A 23429-nucleotide genomic window follows, 5' to 3' on the forward strand; every position below is an offset into this window, starting at 1 on the left:
CACATAACATTCATTCTGATCAATCCTCTCAGAATTAATAAAAATATACATATCATTAAATAGCAAATACATCTAGTCTGATTTTTCTTACAATAAAATGACTCAAACAAATTTTACAATCTGATGACAAATCTACTGAACAGGACAAACAGTAAATTAGATATCATAATTTAAATGGAATTTGTTACAATTCGTTAACATACTTGACTAAATACTTCTATTCAAACGTGAATTCTACTGAAGCCAGCAGGCTTTAAATCCAAGAAATTTGTCTGAGGTTGCAAAATTAAAGATACTGAAATTGAAGTCTATGCCACTTAGAACCATGTCCTATTGCAGAAGGTTTTAATTGTATTCAGTACTTCACTTCTTGAACAGGAGTCTCCAGTGGATGAAGACACTTTTCTTCCAAATAAATTGTTTCTCCTATTTTAATTAGCACTGTATTTCCATGATTATGTACAACTGTCAGAATAAGTGTCTATGGAAATTCTCAGAATGTCAGAATAAGCCGATAAAAATAAAATTGCAGAATAAGTCAATAAAAGTATCAGACTTAACACAAAATTAGAAAAAATGCCAAATAGTAACCAATATATTAAAAAGTCATGAGTTCAATGACAGCAGAAAATTCTACAACACCTAACTAAAATGCTATCATTGTTGGAATATTTATTATTATTAATTACTAACTGCATATACTTTATTATATTGGGATGTATTGTATCATACACTCCTGCACTAACTCCTATTAGACAACTGAGACATAAGCCTGTGATATATTCTAAAGGTCAGCAATCAGCTTACCATTATCTATTTCAAAGTCAGCAAAAGCAAGTTCTGAACCTGTATTGGTTATAAGTAATTCTCCATTGAGTGTAAATATAATAGACTTGTCCTCCAGATTGATCATACAGCCTACTACATCTCCTACTTGCCAGTTTCGTCCAAAGAATCCGCTCCCCTCATGCCAACGTTGCCCCTGAAAAGTAAAATGGTTCAGATAATAAATATATATTCCACAAACACTTGTGTTATACTAAATAAGTGATATTTTCAGGTATCACATAAGATTCCTTTTGTTGATGTTCAACAAAATCGTACCATTTTCCTATCAAACATATTGTCTTTTTGCTCTTATTTACTGAAAACAAATCCAGAAACAAAAATAAACAATATACAACAGAAGGAAGGAAGGAAGGAAGGAAGGAAGGAAGGAAGGAAGGAAGGAAGGAAGGAAGGAAGGAAGGAAGGAAAGAAAGAAAAAGAAAGAAAGAAAGAAAGAAAGAAAGAAAGAAAGAAAGAAAGAAAGAAAGAAAGAAAGAAAGAAAGAAAACTAAAAACCAACAAAAATACTGTATATAGGATACATATATACACATATATGCATTCACATTCTGTAGGAAGATTTCAGTGAATGGTAACCCTATTCCATAGTCAGATTGGGTATAAATTGTTAATAGCATCAACTTTGAAGATTACTGAGTATACTTATCAAACTTGTGATTTAAATGTATACTGGATCTATTTTCTGCTGCACTGATATTACCCTTATAAGTCTTTATCCCTATTAATTAGCAGATTATTTACATATTTATAATAATAAACCATTTCTCCTGGCAATCAGCCTAGCTGTAATTAACCTAAACCTTCTTCACATCAATCTCTAATGAAACGTTTTGGAAAATAAGTCAGTATCTGCAATATAGTGATGAAAATTCCAGTCCCAGTTGCTGTTGTTACTTGATGACTATTTGAATTATGTCAGTAAGTGGGTTTTTTTTTAAATGCTTAATTATACTTTCACATATCAAATAGAATGCAAACCTATTTGTATTTAACTACTTTTTCCTAATAGCCCCTCCCATCCCCCCTCCCATCTATTAATGCTTTTGGTTTTTGAAGGTTCTTATCAGTACTGGTTGAGAACATTACTTGGAACCATGACAAGCAATTTAATTGTTATAAATTGTATTATAGATTAAATTATCATTAAGTACTTGATTTACATTAGCAATTGTCGGCCTATAAGGTAGACATGGCTAAAAAACCCAATGTATATGGATCTACATCTACTTTTACTGGAACAAAATTTTGCATGTCTGAATGTGCCTCTCCCCCACCTAACTTTACTTTAGTGTAAACTCAGAAAAGGCCTGTCTGAGGAATTTTCTCAAAATAGTTTCTCAACCTGTGCTTGCCTGATAGTTTCCTTGTTAGTGGCTCTCCCTCGTCACTCAAGCCTTCTCTATGTCTACTACAGAAACTAACCCATCATGCTGGTTCATTCTGGCAGAATTTAGGTACACAAACATTTGTAGATAAAGATTATTGGCAAGACTTCATGACATCATCAACTCATACCCCATCAATGAGGTGAGAATAATGGAGATTGAACAGGAAAAGGAGAGCCACTGTAAATATTTTGACAATTACTTTATTAAGGGAAAGGCAACCTAAATTCTTTTTCTTGCAACAGTGAGTTGGGAGGGGGGGTAGATAACTCTTATTTTGTACTGAATGATGGTATTTGCATGACTTGGGCACTGTAACTAAAAACAAATTTGCCTACTGGAGGTTAAAACTTTATATGCTTCATCCCACAATGGATTGGATTTATTATGAATGCGTAATTGTACCCATGACAAAACTCTATGAACTGACCTATGCTGTATAAACCCAGCCAATTATAATTAAATGTACTAACTTTGGAGCCTTCAAATACAAATGCTTGATCATCAGCTCCTAGTTCTATATCAGGTTGGCAGCCTGGTCTTGCCCATCCAACACGCATATCTCCTCCAGTTACAGCTTCAAATTCAAAATACCACTTTCCAGTCTCAACTGCATAAGATTTCTCCACTCTGAAGAAACGAATCTTATCAATGCTCACTTTTTCTACTGTCTGATCAGCTGTGGAAAATACAATGCAAAAAGTTATTATAACTGAACATATCAGAAAGGGGCACCTAGGGGAGAATGTCAAAAAAAAAGAAAAAAATGGGGGCTGCAACATTGTGATTAAACTCTCATCTTGACATTTTTGACCCCCAGTCCAGATGCTCTTACACACCAGGTTTTTGTACTCAAGGGAAAAAAATGTTGAAGCAGCCAGAGAATAATTGCTTACTTTTATTGTAAGTAATTATATTTGGTATGGTAATTATATAAACATATATGTTACAGAAAGCAAAAATGTGTCACTGGTAGAAATTAAAATTTGGAGTGAAGGTGTTTTAATATTCGAGTACATCTGCTCCTCTTAGAGAGGCAACGCTTTTCAGAAAAACAAAGCTTTTTCCCTTTAGCTATTCTTTCTTGAATTATGACACATAGCCTCTGCACTTTCTTTTTTCCTCTCATTGTCTTTCCTTTTTCTCAAAGTAAAACAAACAAACAAACAAAGAAACCTAGATTTGGAAAGGAAGATAAGATAGCACACACAGCAAATAAGTCAAGAGGGGCTGTGAAATTGCAAACTTTCATTAACCACAGTAAGGAAAAATGCTGCATTCATTCCATGTGAAAATTATTTTCACATATTTCACAATTGAATTTCACAATTCATTTTTTGTTTTACTACCAGTTCTGTGGGCGTGGCTTGGTGGGCGTGGCAGGGGAAGGATATTGTAAAATCTCCAGTCAGGCGTGACATTTGCCAGTTCTCCGAACTACTCAAAATTTCTGCTACCGGTTCTCCAGAACTGGTCAGAACCTGCTGAATACCACTTTTGATTTTGGCTTGGGGAAAGAAGATTACGGCAATTATTGAAGAGATTTTTCTTCTTTTTCTTATGACCCATTCATTCATGAGTGCCAACATGAAGTTTAAAAGACATCACATGGGGTAAATAAATTCTTCTCCTCAAACATCAACATAGTGAAAAATCCTACAGAGTATTTTTGAACATTAAAGGAACACAAAAACATGTTACAAATACTTTAGTGCTTCCAAAAATGCTAATAACAAAATATTTATTGACATACCTATTTCCTGATCTGGGGGCTCAATATTATATCCATATCCAGCAAAAGTCCGAACAGCCTCACGAAGACTATCCCTGTTTGATTTTTTAGTGCGTTCATCTAATAACATATAAGGAACCAGCCGAGGATTCCGTTTGTTTTTAAGATCCTACGAAGAATAGGTGCAACAGATATCGCATTCAAGTTACACAGAGCAATTTAGAGCAGTACATTTTAATACTTTAATTTCTATTTTCTAGGAGTATAATTATTAAGGGAAGAGATATTCAGTTTTTGAACAGGACTTTCTTTCACTTTTCTTCCCCAAATGACTATTGATTGTACCACTACATTGGAGTCCATTCTATGAACCAATGTAAAGTTTTTATTTTATATATTATGTATCTTTTGTTTTTCTATACAGAGTCATGTACGAACTGGTTTTTTTTAAACTGAATTAAATAAATAAATATAATATATGCTCCAAAACACAGACAGACTAAATGTGAAAAAAAAATTATACAGGCCATCCTACTATACACTATAATACACACAACTCCAGGTTTTTCAGATATGTACAATAATTGTCAAGAATTAAGTATTAATTAAGAAATAAACATATTACCCAATAACATTGCTTCAGCTAGATATGGTCCTTCCTTTATAATTATCAAAATTTTATTTGAAATCTTTCTTGAGGTAATTTTTACCTGTTGAATACCATAGGTCCAGCCTTGTTTTATTCTTTCTTTTGCCCAAACATTATGTGCATTCTCTGCAAGTTTATCAACTAATATTTCTTGCGAAGGTAACAGTTTAACTTCAGAAAGATCAAGAGGAGCTGGCTTGTACCCATTTGTCATCATGTAACTGTAAACCAGAGAAAAGATGGACCTACATTTTAATTAATCAAAGAGCTGTTGAGAATATTCTGTGTACATCTATAATTTAGTAAATGTTTAATCTACTTTAATTATTAATAGGAATTTTAAATCCAAATCAATCTGTTCTATCTTCTTTCATACTAAATTCATATGAACTAAATCATTCCTAAGAGAAGGAGATACTTTTGGTGTATAGTTACCACAGATCAATAATGATGCATCCCTCATATTCTTCCAAATAAGGACAAATAACTCTGTAGAAAATAAGATTATGAATCCCTGTTGCAAGTAAATAAACAATTCCAATGTATATCGTGGGGTTGTGAATCCGATTACTAATTTTTAAATTTTGAACACCTTTTATGGTTAAATAAACCCTATAGCTTGGCCATTTTAACTGCCATGCCATCAGCTGCAGACGTGAACTATTAAACAGCATGACTTGGCATTAACAATATGTCCTACTGCCTATTCTTATCCACAAGACACAGCACCACAAAAAGTTGCTTGTAACCAGAAACATATAGTTAATTAATGATTGCTCTATGTTTAATACTTTACATGAAAAACTTCACATAAAACAACTTGTGGCAATCATTGTTATAAATGAGCTTACTTTTTAGGAAGCTTGATTTTCTTAAGATCATCTTCTGCCCCTGGATTTACATGAACAACATGGCATCCAAGGGCCAAAAGAGTTCTATAAAAATAGAATCAATTATAAAATATAAGTATAGCATGCATTCTATATATGCATCAGGATATTGCATCCTAGTTATTGGAATAAGGCAAACATCTGTTGCAAGGGAGCCTTTATATTAGAAATTTTAGTTTGCATGCAATAGTATTAAGATGTTTTGGATGCCAAACACCTTTCCATACTGTTAGCAAAGTATGCTGCACATGGTATGGCTACAGTTAAGGCTAGTCATTTACCCTATGCCTTCTCTATCTTATTAAAAAAACATCATGACAAACTCTTTTTGATCAAGTTATAATGGATAGTAGAGGTCAATATTAATGGATCTTGATGACGATCACAGAATATGAAAGATTACAATTGTGAATATGCAGAGTACATGTTCAAGATCATGAAATTATAATGGGAATAAAAGAAGAGATAGATATGTTGTCTCTCAGGCAAACTAGCAGGAAAGAGAAGAATATAATATATCTGAAAGAAGATGATGTGATTTTGAAATTAATGAATACTTGCAGGGAAATGAATGTGCAGGTTTAATTGTGAATGAAATGGAAATATTTATCAAATATGTTATCTTATGTAGAAAAAAAATTAAGATAAAAAAACTAACAAAAATGAAATTTACCATTTCAAAAATTAAGGAAAAAACTTCAAAATCAATTGTTCTCTTGAATAATGCTAATGGGGAGTAAATGTATTGATTATTTGTTAAAGTTCCTTCAGTTGTGGTCAATTCCATGGACATTCCATAGTGATTTCATGGACAAGTCCATGCTGTGCTCTGGCAACAGTGCCAAAGTAGTTTGCTATAGTACTTTTCCAGGATACTTTCAACTTTTCTGCCTAGCCTACAGCCCTGGTACTTATTGGTAGTTTCTTGTATAAAAAATGAATACTTGAGAGCTGCCATGAAAAAATAAATCTTCCTCCACTATTATCTTGTACGCAGGTGCCCTTCCAGTCTATTTCTTAGATGCAATTTCCAGATCCTTTCTGATAAATCCAGATCAGTTGAAATCAGAAGGATGAATTTGTCAGGACTAATTTGTATCAATGGCTAAGTCTGGAAACAGCCCATAAAAAGGAACGAAACAGAATGCTTTCCCATGGAATTAAATCTTATAGAATAAAGTCCTGTTGGCTCTTGAAAAAGCACCTTTGGGACAATCATGACCTGGATGACTGAGAATTTCCATAGACCTTACAGAATAGTTTTCCTTCTGTTTTGTGACTCACTTTAGAGTTTCTGTTGACATTTGCAGATTATAGTTCTTCTCTGTTTCAGGCAATTTTGAAAATTCCACCAGACAAGGATGCTGCCTTTTATTATCATCTCGTATCTACAATATATGAAAGAGACCGTAAGTAACCTTAGAGCAACTTCTGCTGAACAAAAATAGACCCTTTATTTCTGCAAATAAACCACAGTCATCCATCAGAGTTTTAAAGCAGAACAGCTTTCCTCAATCAGGTGTCTCTAAGACAGGATTACCATCCCATCGTGTCAGCATGGCCACTGGAAAACTAGATATTTATTCTACAAGCTATGGATATGTGTTGAAGCAAATTCTGGGATTACGACCTGCATTGCCCAGCTGTTATTCAAAAAGTGACGTGCAGTTGGACATACCAGGAGAAATTGTACCTGCAGCACAAAATTATACTTGAGCATTCTTACCACAGAAAATGTATGACTTATTGTATAGCCTAGATATAACTGGTGTTTTTTTAGAACTAAACCTTGATATCTCATAATATTCTGCATTTCTTCTTGACTTATAATTATTTAAAGCAACTTTAAGACAACTGGATGTGTGAACCTTTGAAATTCTGGGAAGGAGCATCAATAAAATGGACACTTCAAGGGAGAAGATATTTATTTGTTTGTTTATTATTTTATGTTATATGCTTCCCTGGGCAGATAACATGGGCTCAGCAATAACTAGGCAGAACTGGCTGTAAGGAATGGCGATTTGTTAGAGATGGATATAGTGAACCCTATTTAGAGTGACGAAAATGAGGGGGAGTTGAAAGTTGAAAAATAATATTAGCATGCATTAGGAAAAGATCGTGGAAAGAAATTTTCTATGAGATCATTAGGAGTTGAAAATGACTTGATGGCAATTAATCAAATCTGTAAAAGAAGGCCACAACTATAACAACAACAACAAGATGACCAAAATTTGGCCCAATTCATAGAAGGAGAAGAACTTATAAGTGTGACCTCAGCAAAAATTTTGGATCTGAAGTTTCTTATCAGGCATGTAGGTTGCAAGTAACCTCTATTTATGGCTGTAACAATCCGTAAGCCATAAACTGGATTTATTTATTACCCTGCCATTGTGGGCATTTTTCCTCCCCCGAATGTTCCAGCTACTAAAGCTCCATCTTTTTGTTTTGTAAAATATTCCACAGGACTGCCAATAAGTAAACTTGAGACTGCAATCAGTAAATGTCATCTTGGAATGGAGATTATAGGTATGCTTTAGCTAAAAGCAGAAGCAGGGAAAATAAAAATGGTGTGAAGTTCCTCTGCCTCCAGAGAAGACACAAGATGCCTTTACTTCGAGCTCAGTTCATGGAGAATACATCCATTCAGTTTTCATGTCGGTCTTAATGCCATTCTGCTGATGTTTTAATTTTCCAAAACCTAGTCAATAGTTCTGGAATTCTCAAGTTGTCTCCCATGTAGGACTATTGGTCTAGTGAATATAACTCATGTGGTTCCTGACTTACTTCCCTATGCAGACCTTGAAAACTGCACTTATGGCTGTCTTAAAGTTACAGACTCTTGTTATAGTCTAACAATAAATTATGGTCTCATACTTCAAAGATTATTGGTATTATTATGTGATGAAGTAAAAATATTTGCAATTTTCCCTTAGTTATTTACTACTACTTATTCTCCAGATCTGTTGAAGGAGGCTCTAGAGCTGACTACAAAGAAATGAGAATTGTCTTGTTTCAGAGAAAATATATTGCTATTTTAATTTTCTCAAACCTGAATTCCGTTTTATGTAACACCTTGGTTTTGTATTTGGAAAAGGAAGAATAATGAAGTTTTTCCCCATGACACAATTCTTCTCTTTTCAACTTTGTAATTAAAAAGTAACCTTCACTATTATTGTGTCAAGAATATATTTGTTTCTTGTAATAAAATAAAGCAATGAGTGATTTTCTCACAAGAATTCTTCATAAGTATACCTTGCCATAGGTCCAACCAAGTTCTATTTTATTCATTCCCCAGAGTTCATGAATATTTTCAGCAAGCTTGTCTCTAATCTTTTCAAGATGGAAAGGCAAAACAATCTATGAAGAAAATATGTAAATTTTTATCAAGGAAATTTTTTGCAGCAATATCCTCCATGTTTTTCATTAATGATCACATAACATAATAAAATCTAAATGTGGTTTATTACTAAATAAAGATATCCTGATAAATTAAATGTTCAGTCATTATATGTGTTATGATATTTTAATTAAACTTACCTGGTTGGTATCAATTGGACAAGGAATAAAATTAGCCTGGGAAAGAAACTGAGTAGTACCAAGCAAATCTCTAATTCCTTTAGAATCCCTCTTATATTCCTTTACTGGTTCCAATTTCATTTTTTCTTTTGGAAGCAAAGCTTCATAGCAAGGTGCATAGCTAGTAGGAGGTAAAAACTTAAACTCTCCATGGCGGCCACCCATTAAGAAACGCACTCTAAAGAAATGGAAATACAACAAAAGGGTAATATTTGGGAAGGTTTTTTAAAAAAGTTATCATAGGCCACCACCCTCAAGTAATTCTTTATAAAAAATCCCTTTTATCTCAAAAACCCATTTGCAAGCCATTTAACTACAGATAATAAGTGAAGAGATACACTTTATTATTTTAAATTTGTTTTTAATTTCCTTTACTTGGAAAAGCTTACACCCTGCAACAATATTTTAACATCTGGAAATGTTGTCAATGCACAGATTTTCTTAGTTTTTTTCTAAGTTATTCTAAATAATTTTCTAAGTTGTTATTATTGCACTTGGTTGAACAATGAGCCAGATATTTATACTGGATTTGTCATTTTTATCCATCTTTGAGTCTTTCCCAATGACCGGGGATAGACAAATGTTGTTGTTTGATGGTGATAAAGATATTGTTGCAGAATGTAAGCTGTCTGAAGTAAAGCTATATTTTGCAACTGATTGATGGTGATTTCAATCACAGTGGTGTTCAACTGATGCTCCAGATGTTTTGGGATTGCCCCTAATGTACTTATTAGTATTGGTACTGTCTTTGCTTCTTTTTACAAAGTCATTCTACTTCACATTTATATTTCATGATTTTCTACAGTTGTTTCTCTTCTGGCACTACAGCCACACTTGCCTGATGAAACTCTCAATCTTCTCATCTTACTTTGACCTCATCCTACCCTACACTTTGGAGAATTATTTCCTTACAATAACCTGAAACTCAGCATGTGGCTAAATTAACTTGTGTACATAACTGTTGGTGTTTGCCTTCATAGCATAACTGCTGCAGACACAACCAATATGAAGTGCGAGGTAAGATAAGAAGATGTTGCTAAGATGGAGACAATCAGGAAAAACAAAAGCTGGAGACTGTAATGCTGAAGGCTTGGATATTTCCACAGAATCTCATCAGTTTATGATAAGTGAGAGTTGACATAGGTCAAGACAGCATTTAGAATAGAATAGAATAACAGAGTTGGAAGGGACTTTGGAGGTCTTCTAGTCCACCCCCCTGCTTAGGCAGGAAACCCTATACCACTTCAAATAAATGGTTATCCAACATCTTTTAAAAAACTTCCAGTGTTGTAGCACCCACAACTTCTGGAGGTAAGACATTCCACTGACTAATTGTTCTGTCAGGAAAGTTCTTCTTAGTTCTAGGATGCTTCTCTCCTTGATTAGTTTCCATCCATTGCTTCTTGTCCTACCCTCAGGTGCTCTGGAGAATAGCTTGACTCCCTCTGCTTTGTGGCAGCCTGAGATATTGGAAGACTGCTATCATGTCTCCCCTAGTCCTTCTTTTCATTAAACTAGACATATCCAGTTCCTACAACCGTTCTTCATACATTTTAGCTTTATCAGACCAGGCAGGCTTGAAGGAGAGAATCAGAGGTTTTGGGAATGCCTAGAATACTAGCTTATCCAGATAGGGGTCAAGAAAAAGTATTCAGAAGAATCCTATTTATTTGTATAGATTTCTGGAGGGATAGAAATGTGTGACCTATCAAAGCAAAGATGCTGACATTATCAGATTAACAGAAATTTAGAAAATCTTCCTCTTTGTCTTTTAAATATTGTTGTCAAATGGAAGTTCATCATGGAATCTTCATGTCATCAAGATCATGATTTTTGATTGGCCAATAGTTTTCTTGACTAACCTGCACTACATTTTCAGACATTCTCATTGTCTGACAAGGCTCGTAACCTGAATAGAGATAAGGTAGAAGTATGTTTGAGATTAGAATTTTTCTGCTTTGTATTTAAATATCCAAAATGTTTCACCCATGATGAATTTAACCTAAAATATGATCTCAAGAATCAATTAAATTGCTTGTCATGGTCCCTCTGCATCCAAGCCCATGAAGAATTTTATCAACAGGACTCCCTACAGAATTTGATTCCATAGGTCTGCTAAAGTATACTGTGCTCCAGAACAGCTAATATGATAAAATAGAATTAATTACTATGTAATGTGCCACACATTCTTTGTAAAAGTAATAGTGTATGTTGAACAATAGTGAAAATATGTGGCATACTTTCTTTGAGTAGAGAAAGTAAAGACTTTAGTAATACTAAAATATACATGAAAATTAGATACCCTGTTATTTTGTTGTTGTTTCTGAGATGGTAACCTTTTAAAAGAACATTATATATAATGAGATTTCCAGAAAATTAAAATATATTATGATTTCCATAATAAACTTCTTTATTGTTATTCATACACAAAATAAAAGACATGTATATTGAAACTAATATTCTCTTGCAAACTATGAGTTCATTAGAGAAGCACAAGACTACAAAGCACAACTATGCAAATATTTATAATAATATTTAATGAAAAGTATCTGTTTACTACTAGAAATGACACAAATGATCAGAACACCCCCTTCAACACATCTTATTAGGCTTGTTTGCTAACTGCCTGAGCAGATGTGAGGACATTTCTAGAGGATATTTCATGTCAAATATATAACTTTTTTCCTGCAACACTATGTTGAGTCTTAGATAGAAGACCTTCCAGCATCGCTATTTAACACGCCACCTGTTCAATTATAAAAGACAGAAGGCATTTATCTCCAAGATGTTGACTTTTCATGTCAACACATCTAGACTGTTATATTTTCTTTCAGCAAGTGAGATTGATGTATCTGCTAGATTCTTTCACTTGATTTTTCAACACACAGTGCATTTATCTACCTAAACTTAAATGCTTTCCCAGAAACACAAAACCTATACCTGCCCAACAATCACTGTAATTTTTATGTATGGTAAACAAAATGTATAGATCAATAGAAAGCAAAATGCCACTGAAAAACCCAGCTAATGTCAATAGCAAAGGGAAAATTCCCTGGAGATATCTTCCAAACCTCTTTTAGTATTCTGCCAATCTCCACTATGGAGTCACATTTTATCTGCCATAGTTAAGCAGGTATTTACAAGTTTAAGTTCTAATTTAATTAGCATATAATTTCTATTAATTTCAGTCACATAATTGCAAACCTATGCAATTTCTACTGAAAGTATGAAATCATACATCAAAGTCCTGCTTCTTAATTTAAGCTATGATTGGGTTTATTTTACTCAGTTTATTATTAGCAAAAACAATAAAAGATTCTATGGCATGTTGATGAGAAAAACATTTATTGAGGCATATATTTTTATATAATATAATATTGGATTCGTGAACATATAAGCTACAGAAGCTTATACGCTAATAAAGATATTAATCTTTAAGGTGTCATTTTGCTGCAGCTTGGGCAAAAGCAACTATTTCTCTGGAGATCATAATAATATTCTTCCAGTAAAGGTTTTACGAATATGTTGGAAGTCAATTGCTTAAAATAATTCCTTAGTGAATATGCTTACCAGAGTAAACCTGGTTTCGAAAATAACACTGAAAATTTCTGCATGGAGGTTATTTCAGACAGATGCCATTTTGTTGAGAAATGACGTAGTTATTCACTAAGTTTAGTAACACAGAAATAAATTTTCCTCAGGAATATTTCTATCAAAGAAAGTAATTGGCATTCCATATAAATATTTAACCACCCTTCAAGAAAATGGGATATTTGCTATCTAAATATATTAGGTGCAGGAATGGACATTAAATGGCTAGGTTTTAGGATTGGGCAATGATCTATATTTAAATAGAAAAAAAAATTGTTTCAACATATTACTCCTGTTACCAAATCAAAGAAGTGTTTTGTGGCCTTATCTGACTGCTATCATGCAAGCCCAATAAAAGGCCAGCAAGTGTGACACGATCATTGTCCCAAAAGTGCTTTTTCAAAAAGCAACTGAACTTTGCTTTTCCTTGACGTGCACACCCATGCACCCCACCAAATCACATTTTCCCCTTGGAATCTAGTTTATTCTAAACCTTATTCCTTCTCCAGACATTTCCTTTTGAACTCAGTTTTTCTAAGGACCAAAAAGTCTATTATTTACATTTTCTATCCAATGATGTAATAAACATGTCTGGTGAGAAACTATGAGAGGGGTTTAAAAAATGTGTCTTAGGCTACACGTCTATCACTTTAAGAAGCCACATAGTTTGAAGAGAATAGCAATAGCACTTAGACTTATATACTGCTTCACAGTGCTTTACAGCCTTCTCTAACTGGTTTACCGAGTCAGCATATTGCCCCCAACAACCTGGATCCTCATTTTACCAACCTCAGAAGGATGGAAGGATGAGTCATCTTTGAGCCAGTAAAACTAGAACTGGTGAACTGCTGAACTGCTGTCAGTCGGCAGTCAGCAGAAGTAACCCACAATACTGTGTTCTAACCACTGTGCCCCCATGGCTCTTAGAATGATGTCTAAGAGGGATATTCTGGGCTGAGCAGGTTACCAAAGTTTACTTCTGTTAAAGCAAACTGTTCCTAAAACTACCAGAAATGCTTGAAAATCCATTCTGTAAAACTACCCATTGTATGCTGGTATATAGGCCACAGGAAGCCATATTAGGAAGTATAAAGGATAGAAAATATTTTTAAAATGGAACCACACCATTTGATGCTCTAAACTCTAGACTGGCAAGTTTCAGGAAAAAATTAGGATTGGGGAACTTTAGCTTGCTAGCTCTTATCAAACTCTCAGCTTCCCGCACTATTGGGTAAATTAGTGGAGCTGCCATCTAGCATTATCTGGAAAACTATAGATTGTCTCGTACCCACCATAAAGAATGGCTAGAAACTGTACATAGAATGAAATAGAAAATAAAATAGGAAACAATCCAATATAGTTTTCAATTACTGTTATTATAGCATATGGCTAAATAATAGGGAATGTTAAAGGGAATGTTGTTTAAGGGAAGAATATAGGAAAGGTAAGATTAATAAATCATACACCATACCAATGTATCATTGTTTGTTTGTATGTCAGAAGAGAACTTGACCTCTTGTCACTACTGCCAAAGAAAAATAGTATTATCTTTAAGCAGTTCTTCAGTGATATATAAGAGAGAGTGAATAATTTCACATGGATCATGAAAAAGCCCAACAGTTCATAATGAGTTCATTTAGTATAAGATTTGGGGGAATCCAAACCAAAAATAGGCAGTGTCAAAATTCTCTCTCGTTCTCCATATTCTGTTTTTTTAAAAAAAAAATCTGGATTTTCTGACAATGATTGACAACTGTAAACTATCTGAGAGTATATTAACCCTACTAAACAATATTCAATACAACTGTTTGCAACTGTTGATGTAAAAGAAGAATCTTCCTTACTTGACACCAGCTGAGAAGCTCACCACAGGGAAAAAAAGCCCATCAGTATTGAAGTTTTCAAACATTCCTTGCACTGGTTGTCCATTAATACGGAAAGAAATGCTAGGTGCCCCTAAATCCAAGCAACAGCTGACCACATCATCAGATGCTAATAAATGCTGATTCACAGATGCAACAGCCCTGGATATTCGACCTAATAAGCAGAGAATCAATGGAGAAAATGATCTAAGAAATCCTGGGGAAGAACTGTGAAATTTCTATGATATTTAAAACATTTTTTTTCACATTAAATAAATCATTTTTGCAAGAGTAAAAAGTGAAAAATATTAGAAATGCTTGAGAATATTATTCAAATTTACAGACAACGTGTGTGTGTGTGTGTGTGTGTACTCTACGAATGTAGTTATGTATTACAGATCAAGATGCAATTATCTTTTAAATGGAATACTCATAATTTTATAGTGCCATTCTTGGCACACATAAATGAATATTTTAAAGAAAACCATAAAAATCATATGGTTGCAGGCAGGGGTTGGATTCTCCAGGTTTGCACCTATTCTTTAGAACCAGTTATTAACATTCTAAGCAGTTTGGAAAACCAGTTGTTAAAAGATATTACTGGCCTAATCCTGTAAGGAAGACAGGAAGGAAAGATTCTGGTGTTGCTTACAGAAACTGTCTCTCTGTTAACCCTTATTACATTCTTGGCAGGACTAGACTTCATGTCTCAGGAACTTCTCTGGTGTTTTTTCCCCTCCTTTGCTGGTACTTTGCTTGTGTGGAGTTACAATGGCACTGAAAAAAGTGACTTATGACCATTTTTCACACTTACAAGTGTTGCAGCATCCCCACAATCATGAGATGCCAGGCGAGGAGATGCATGCCTTGATGTGAGTAATATTGAATTGGCCACACCCAGCCAATAACATGACCACCAAGCCACACCCACCAACTAAGCCATGCTCACAGAACCGGTTGTTAAAAAATTTGAATCCCACCCCTGGTTGCAGGAGGATAATGTCTGTTATAGTTAAATGCAAATTTGCATGTCATTCTTTTTAGTCATTCATAGAATTATTTTTGAATTTCATAGGCAGGCAGCATCCAGTGCAAGCTGTAAATAAAACTCATTTTTGTCTTTCCATTATTTAATTGTCAATACTAAGAATTTTAAATGTTCTGCTTGATTTAATAAAACAAGAGTTTTCAACTGGGATTGAAAGAATTTAATCTGGGTTTGTGCATGACTGTTATTCATTGGATTCTAGGCATAGCTCCTAAACAAAGCCAAATAAAATAGACATTATATCTCCCAAATAAAACCAAACAAAATAAATAAATAAACAAATGAATAAGGGACACAAAACAATTTTGAGATAAAGTATTAATTCTTTTTGCCCCCTCTTTATTTCCAGTCAAGTGTAATTCAGCTTTATAGACACTCAATTTTGAACTGTGACCATGAATATTAAGAGAGAGAAAATTATTGTTTCAAGGAGGCCCCCCCAAAAAATCTTCAAAAAGAAAAAGAAAACAATTCTACTTTGCAAACCTTCATATCATTTGGGGCAGTTCACATTTTAAATCAGTTCTTACCAGACCACAGATGAAGTCCATCAAAGCCATAGGAGTACAGATCATCGCCAACACCATTTCCTCCCCATCCTTCTCCACCTCCAGGATAAGGAGCATAGCCTGATGTTGAGGCCCATCCAACCCGCAAATGTGTAGGTTCTGCAGTCAAAAATGGTTCCACTTGATCAATGATTAGTTCAAAGTACCATTTCTTATACTGGGCTGAGCCCTCAGCTATTCCAAGAAATATGTTTGGCCTTATGCTGAAAAAGAACAGAATGCGGAGCATATAAAACACACTGCAGTAAAATATATACCATAACTTCAGGGTTCAGGAAGAGAGCTTTCTCTACTCTTGTCCCCACCCTATGGAATATTCTCCCCTCCAGGGTGAAACCCCACTCTCTTGGCCTTTCAAAATTTAGCTCTGCCAACTCTCTTGGAGCTTGAAGAGTGGGATTCAACCCTGGAATAGTTAGTGTTTGAAAGGTATTCTCTCTGCCTTTTAACCATTGGTGGGATTCAAATATTTTTACTATTGGTTCTATGGGTGTGGCTTGGTGGGCATAGCAGGGAAAGGATACTGTAAAATCTCCAGTCAGAGGTGATATTTGCTGGTTCTCTGAACAACTCAAAATTTCCACTACCAGTTCTCCAGAACCTGCTGAATACCACCTCCGCTTTTAACTTATTCTATTTTTGTTTTTTTAGTTAGCTCCCATTTTACTTATCTATTTTATTGCATCATTATGTTGTTTTTATACTTTAGTTATAAACTGCCCAGAGTCACTCTGAGAGTGAGAGAGGCAGTCCCCAAATTTGATAAATAAATAAAAATATGCCTGTGTACCTCGATAGCATGCTAACCATAGTTAATATATCAACTGTAGTCATCAAACATTGTGCTCAAACTATCTAATATATAAGGGTAAAGTCAATATCCAAATTATCCTTCTAAATAATAATTCATTATATCACTTTGCTTCTAGGACATTTAGCTGTTCGGTGTTCAAGACTTTCTCCTATAACTCAATTTTACTGACAAGTCAAAGAGGGAATGTGATGCAACGCATAAATAAAATCACAAATCCAACAAAGCATATAACAGTCAAAGAACTGCTGAATCCTCACACAGCATCTCAGTTGTGACTGATTTTTCTGCTCAATTCCTGTTATAGAGATGAAATATTTTGATAAACATAATTGATATATAATGATACCTTGTCACATCATTCACCAGGCGTGTTTGCAAGAGCAGATCTCTTCGAGGAAGAAGATTGTCACATATTAAGTTCTGATTAGCACGCACTGCTACACCATTACAGAGACAAAGAGAGCATAGGACATCAAGAACCTAGAAAACATTTGTAGAAGTGGTCTTTAGAGCTATATGGGGCATAATACAATGCTAGTTTCAAAGGGTTTTAATTTTACTTCTAAAGAAATCTAGCTAGAAATCTAATACCCTTATTATGGTTCATTGCACAGTCATTCAGATATTTGGCACTTTTGTCTACTTATCGAATGCTTTCCAAGGACCTGGGACAGGTATATCTATTATTATTCTTACACTTACTCCTATTCTAGAATGGAGTAAGAATAAAGAAATATTAATTAATGAAAATAATTATTTTTTGTTTTTACAAAACTGACGTTCTTTAGACTTTAGTAGTTCACTTTTAAAGAACAGAATTCCAAGCAAGTATTTACAATAAATTAAACTAGTTAAATTAGGTAAAATTAACCAATGGAGAACATGGAATTCAGAGAAGCCTATTATCAAAGCTAGTCCTGTATCACTTCCTCCGTGGCAAACAAAAAAGTTTTAAGGCCACCATTAAAACTAGAAAACCATCCATAAATCACAGAGTAAGGAGCTGATTCTAAAGCTGTGAGGCTAAAACTTGAAAGGCTCTCAACCTTAAATATACTGTCAGAGTAGTGGACACAGCCAAAATGCCAAGGATGCCAAATAATGCAATTTGTGGGAATGTACCTTCTCAACAACGAAGTAGGTCTCAATACCCCAAAAGCCAAAATTAAGCTTGTATGGTGGTATCTGGCCCTATGCAGACTATGTGGTGCATAGACATTTGAGAGAAAAAAGAGATCACAAAAATCCAGACTACAGTACTTTGAACCAAGATCAATGAAGCAAGAGTAGGTGGGGAGGCCTTCCCCTAAGGTGTTGCAGTAATCAAGACATGACACAATCAGAGCTTGAATGCTGCATCAGGTATCAAGAATTGGAAAATATATCAAATGTTCTACAGATAAAAATGGCAGATCTTCACAGTAGCCACAATGAATGACTACAGAACAATTTATTATCCACCTGCAGGCATGGATTTCTGGCAACTGATATGGAAGCAATCTCATAGCCCTGGAGACAGATGGAATTTGTTTTTTGCAAAACACTAAGAGCTCTGTTTTGTCTGAGCTCAAGATAATGGGCAATCATCCAAGATTAAATTTGCTGTCAAAAAAAAACCCCATTGGAATTCTATGTCACTGAATTAAACTTGGAAGAATAACAGTACATTTGGATATGATCAGAGTAGGTGTGATATCAAAAACCAACTCTCGTATTAAGTCACTCTAAAGAAGGGTAAAGGGTAAAGGGACCTAGGAGTGAACCTTTAACAATACCACCTGTAAAGAGAAATTTACAATAACAAGAGTTTTTTTAAAGGAAACAGGAAAAGGAGATCAAAAAGACAAAAATGAGATGAAAGTGTGTCAGTAACCCCCAACAATTCAATCATCAGGATGAAAGTATTTGACGGTTAAGAATATTAAGCATAGCTGATTATCTAAGAACAGCTGCACAGTCAATAGATACTGTACAGTGTAGCTATCTCAATGGATGGACTAGATCAACATCCTGATTGAATGGAATCACAAAGATTATGATGAGCAAGACAGGTCTCTAGTTAAGAGAAAAAAACTTTAGAATTGTTAAAGAAAGGAGACATAGAGTGGGAGTTAGAATAGATGTGACAGTTGAAGGAATTTTTTTTTGACCAGTGAACAATAAACAGTTCAGTTGAAAATGTAAAATGGATGGAAGGAAAAATGAACAAAGGAAGGACGTAAAAGCACGTCCAATGAATAGATATGGCTTGAATATGCAGGTCTTAAATTGGTGAAAGGATGAGAATATGTCCTTCTCACAAGCCTGTATTACAAGCATTCACTGAAATGCTTGATGAGCAGTTTCTGCTTAAGACATACAAAGGGAAGTTTTGACTCTCACTTGTTTACCCAGCTTGTCTGAAATAGGACTGTAGAGGAGATCCTTTTAAATGCCAAGAGAGGTAGCAGAGTTGAGCCTTAAAGCTTTGATTTATTCTCTAAACAAATCAACTTGTACAACATTTTTTAAATCTTAAATATAAGCATATTTCTTCAGAAGTCTCCATTGCATTCCTTCAGATTCTGTTCCATCGTTCAGACAGTTTCCATATTCACTTATTTGGGGACCAAGTCCTTGTGACTTTATTGGGACTGAGTAAAATACATAGGATTATGCTGTCCATGTCCAATAATATGAATTTCTATATGCATGGCCGGTAGAGGCACAAAACCTTTTTAAAAATTATTTATACATGAGATGTTTGAAATCTGTAAATCCTTCTACTTTTTATGCTTCCTAAACAGCTTAATGGCTAATGGTAATGGTATCCAAGATAATCAATTCTCTAATTATCTAAAATTTGAAAGAGATGTGAAATGTTTTTAATATTTTTGGTTACTTCCTGGAAAAAGTGGGGGTTTTTTTCTATAGGAATTTACACATTCCAGAGGACTGAAGGATCTTTTCAGGTACATATTTAGGCATTCCTGTTGACTCCAAGCAGGGCAAAACAATCTTGTACTGCTTTCTAGTAATCAACATATAAAAACATCATACAGGATATAAAAATAGACAAATTCTCCTCTTCATGGGATGGAATGAGGAGCAAGTCATGTAAAACCTCATAAAATCAGAGCACAACATAATATAACATCTTTATAATTCTATCTGGACTGTATATAGCATTTTAAAGACAGTTTACATAGATCAAACTAATTTCATACTTATATATCCACAGTCAGAAAGAAATTGCTCCTGAGAATCTAAGAATAACCTAAACAAAGAAAAAAAACCCTTCTATTTAAATGTTCACACTTGTTTTGTGGCAAAAGAGCAGGTTTTTGTAACAATGTGCTTACTTCTATTTTACTATAATTTACAGGTGTTATACATTTTTTTGTTTTATTTATAGAATATGTTGCATAGAAAAGATGCATCTTGCATTTCTAAAGCATACCTTATGGTTGCGTCCATGCTTATCCAGCAGGGAGATGATGGACTTTATATGGCCTTCATCTATCAAATTTAAAGCTTCTGGGCTTTCAATCAAGATACAGCGCAACACTTCTAAAATACCTGTTCGAATGCCAGGGACAAAGAGATTATTTTTAGTTTCAGGGGTAGACTCTATAACATACATACTGGAAAAAATATAAATGATAGAAAAAATCCTTCTTTTAAGCTCTTTAAAAATGCTTAGAATTTAAAAATTGAAGATGCCCAAAATAGGTAAAGAGCTTCAAGAAAAACAAAATAACTTAGATGTGGATTTTTCTTTTACGGTATTTTTATCTGAGGACAGATAACAAATTAAGGAACAACTGAACTGAAAAGGAAGCTATCTTTAGAAATATAAATCCCTTAGCCCTAAAGCTAAATCTAGCAGTAGGAGTTCATTCATTCTTAAGAGCTTCTGTTCAGTTTGTGTCTGAGTCGAAATTACAACATTTTTCTCAATATATTTGATCAATAACATTTTTCTTATTAATTCAAGAAATGTGTGTGAATCTCTTATACAAAGAAGTAAAAACAGCTTTTATTTGAAAAGTTGTGGTAGAATCTAAATAGCATTGCACTCAAATATCTCAATGCATGATATCATTATAGGAATTAATGTGTCAGATAACTGTTCCTTGAAAATGGGATGGATAGTATGGAGAATTCTTGAATGAAAAGCCATAATTATAGTTAACAGCCCTTTTTTTAAGTTATGGAAAAAGAAACTGGTATATCTCACCTGAAGAAGACTCTAGTCTATCCAATTTACTAATCAACCAATCAAGATTATTGGAAAACTGGGCACAATTGTTTCTGTTACCACAAATGAGAGCAGCTGAAAGACAGATTTGAAATGATCAGTTAACAGATATTTTGGAATAAAAACAAAATATAAAATATGTCTCCATCAACTACATGTTGATATTTAGGACATATCCTTTATAAGCTTTTCTGTATATTCTAGATATAAAATGAATATAGTTTACTGGCATCTTCACTAGACGTAATTGATTATTACCGTTCCAGTAGGCATTAAATATTTCTGATGCTGGATAAACATTTGATACCATTAACCCATCATCTCTAGCTGGATTTAATCACATAAAACCCAGTAGCTTTCAATTACTGCTAGTTATAAATGTAAAACTCAAAAAAACTTTTAATTCTGTAACCAATGAATAAAGAATGAATTTCAATATGTGTACATTATTTGAAATATTTTGATCTAATCAAGAACCTATTTTTCTATATATTTGTACATCAGAGCCATTGTTTATTTGTATGAGTTTATTAGTCAATTGAGTTTTTAAAAAGCATGACCAAATCTACAAATAAAATAGTTGTTTTCAAAACTGTCTCTAACATTCATGCATTTCCACAGATAAAGATTTCATACAGCTGCAGAAAATGCTCCAGCTACCCTGTTTCTCCAACAATACGGCCTCCCCCAATAGGAAGTCCCAGCATGTTTTATAGGCATGAAATGAAATTAAGCCCCTCCCCCCAAATTAAGGCCTATATTAAAACATGTGAAATGAGGGGGAATGGTAGGGCGAGCTTGCCGTTAGGAAGTACTCTTGTTGCACACCCGGATATTGTGATTGGAAGGATCGGTCCTGCTAGGAGTTTTGAATCTGATGACTGTTAGATCGTGGATTGACGTCAGAACCAGGAAACGTTAATCTGAAGGGCAAGCCAGTTAATTAGCACATTGCCTTAATGGGTATAAAAGGACACAGCTGAGCTGGTGCCTTTTGCCAGAAACAAAATGACTATTTTGAATGAGGACGTTACTGCAAAGAGATCTCTGTTTGTTTGAATTTTGAAGGGGAGTTCCAACCGTTTCTGCCAGTCGTTATCTTGTTATTTTCCTTCAGTTTGATTTGATTGTGAAACGGCTGCTTTGTGTTTGTTCGTTTGAATCTCCAGGAGGAGACATAACACCCGGATATGGTGCTGCCTGCGTTGACCCCGATACAAAGTGCCCCACCAATGCCGAGGTCAACATCCAAGATGTTGCCACCCACCCGCCCGAAGATGCAAGTGGGGGGGAATTAAGTCACCCCCAAAAAGACAACCTAGCCATTTTTTTAGGGCTCAAAAAAAATAATAATAAGACCCGGCCTTATTATATGAGAAACATGGTACTAACTGGAAGGCACTGCAGAAGAAAAAACATTATTCAGTAGTTTCTGCACCACTAAAGCAGATGACATTGAAAAATTCAGCAATCTTCAACAGGAAGAGATAAAAACAGTGAGAGTTACCCACTTTTAATATATTTGTTAATTATTATTAGAAAGAGAATGGTAATAACAGTGAAGAAAAATATGAATCTGCATGTAAGAATGTGGCCTGGTATCTTTCTAAATTGTCTTCAAATTCTGTTTCTTCTCTCTTTTTTTTTCTGTACACACATACATTTCTGAATCATAAAAGGGAACCACATTTAGCACTGATTACATTACCTAGTTTGGTAATGAAACATCTGCAAGAAAACAATCAAGCTCAGAGAGCACCAAGGACCCCACAGTTCAATTCTGAACTACAAATATTCTCTTCTATCGAAAACCACATTTTTAAATTTTAAAGTACATTATTAAAATACTTTATTAACATAACTGTGACATAAATTGCAATATATCATCTAATAACATGTTGATTTAGTTTTAGTGTTGGTTTTAATGTGCCATTCGTTGTGGGGAGAATTATTCAGCTCCTCTGATTTAGTTTTAATTCAAAATTTTCTCCAAAATCTCATGGAACTCTGCATGACTTACTTCAAACTATACATTTACACTGTATAACTCACCTAATAACTTGTAAAGAAGATTCAGAATTTCTTTCCACGCTGTGCTATTTTCTTCTCTACCAACCCCTGTAAAATGAGCGGTACTATAGTATACATTTAATCGATCAATGCAATTCAGAACCAATGCCAGCATCCCCTGAAAAAACATAGTTAAAAAACACTCTTTGTATCT

The 23429-nt window shown here is 34.3% G+C and overlaps 1 protein-coding gene across 1 annotated transcript in view; it reads right to left on the reverse strand.

Annotated features, from left to right (window-relative positions):
- The window catches only part of RYR3 (ryanodine receptor 3), a 305744-nt gene that overhangs the window by 152414 nt on the left and 129901 nt on the right, over positions 1 to 23429 (reverse strand). The window contains exons 14-27 of the mRNA XM_087921834.1: positions 23258 to 23393; positions 21185 to 21280; positions 20405 to 20523; positions 17312 to 17445; positions 16113 to 16354; positions 14517 to 14709; positions 9043 to 9259; positions 8758 to 8862; positions 6790 to 6893; positions 5467 to 5550; positions 4677 to 4836; positions 3988 to 4135; positions 2708 to 2913; positions 808 to 982 (exon numbers count right to left, since the gene is read on the reverse strand). Of these exons, the coding sequence (XP_087777960.1) occupies positions 808 to 982; positions 2708 to 2913; positions 3988 to 4135; positions 4677 to 4836; positions 5467 to 5550; positions 6790 to 6893; positions 8758 to 8862; positions 9043 to 9259; positions 14517 to 14709; positions 16113 to 16354; positions 17312 to 17445; positions 20405 to 20523; positions 21185 to 21280; positions 23258 to 23393 (2119 nt within the window). The remainder of the gene's footprint in view (positions 1 to 807; positions 983 to 2707; positions 2914 to 3987; positions 4136 to 4676; positions 4837 to 5466; positions 5551 to 6789; positions 6894 to 8757; positions 8863 to 9042; positions 9260 to 14516; positions 14710 to 16112; positions 16355 to 17311; positions 17446 to 20404; positions 20524 to 21184; positions 21281 to 23257; positions 23394 to 23429) is intronic.

Source organism: Pseudonaja textilis, chromosome 1 (assembly GCF_049901715.1).
Source record: "Pseudonaja textilis isolate UNSWEBS1 chromosome 1, rPseTex1.2, whole genome shotgun sequence".
NCBI lineage: Eukaryota > Metazoa > Chordata > Lepidosauria > Squamata > Elapidae > Pseudonaja > Pseudonaja textilis.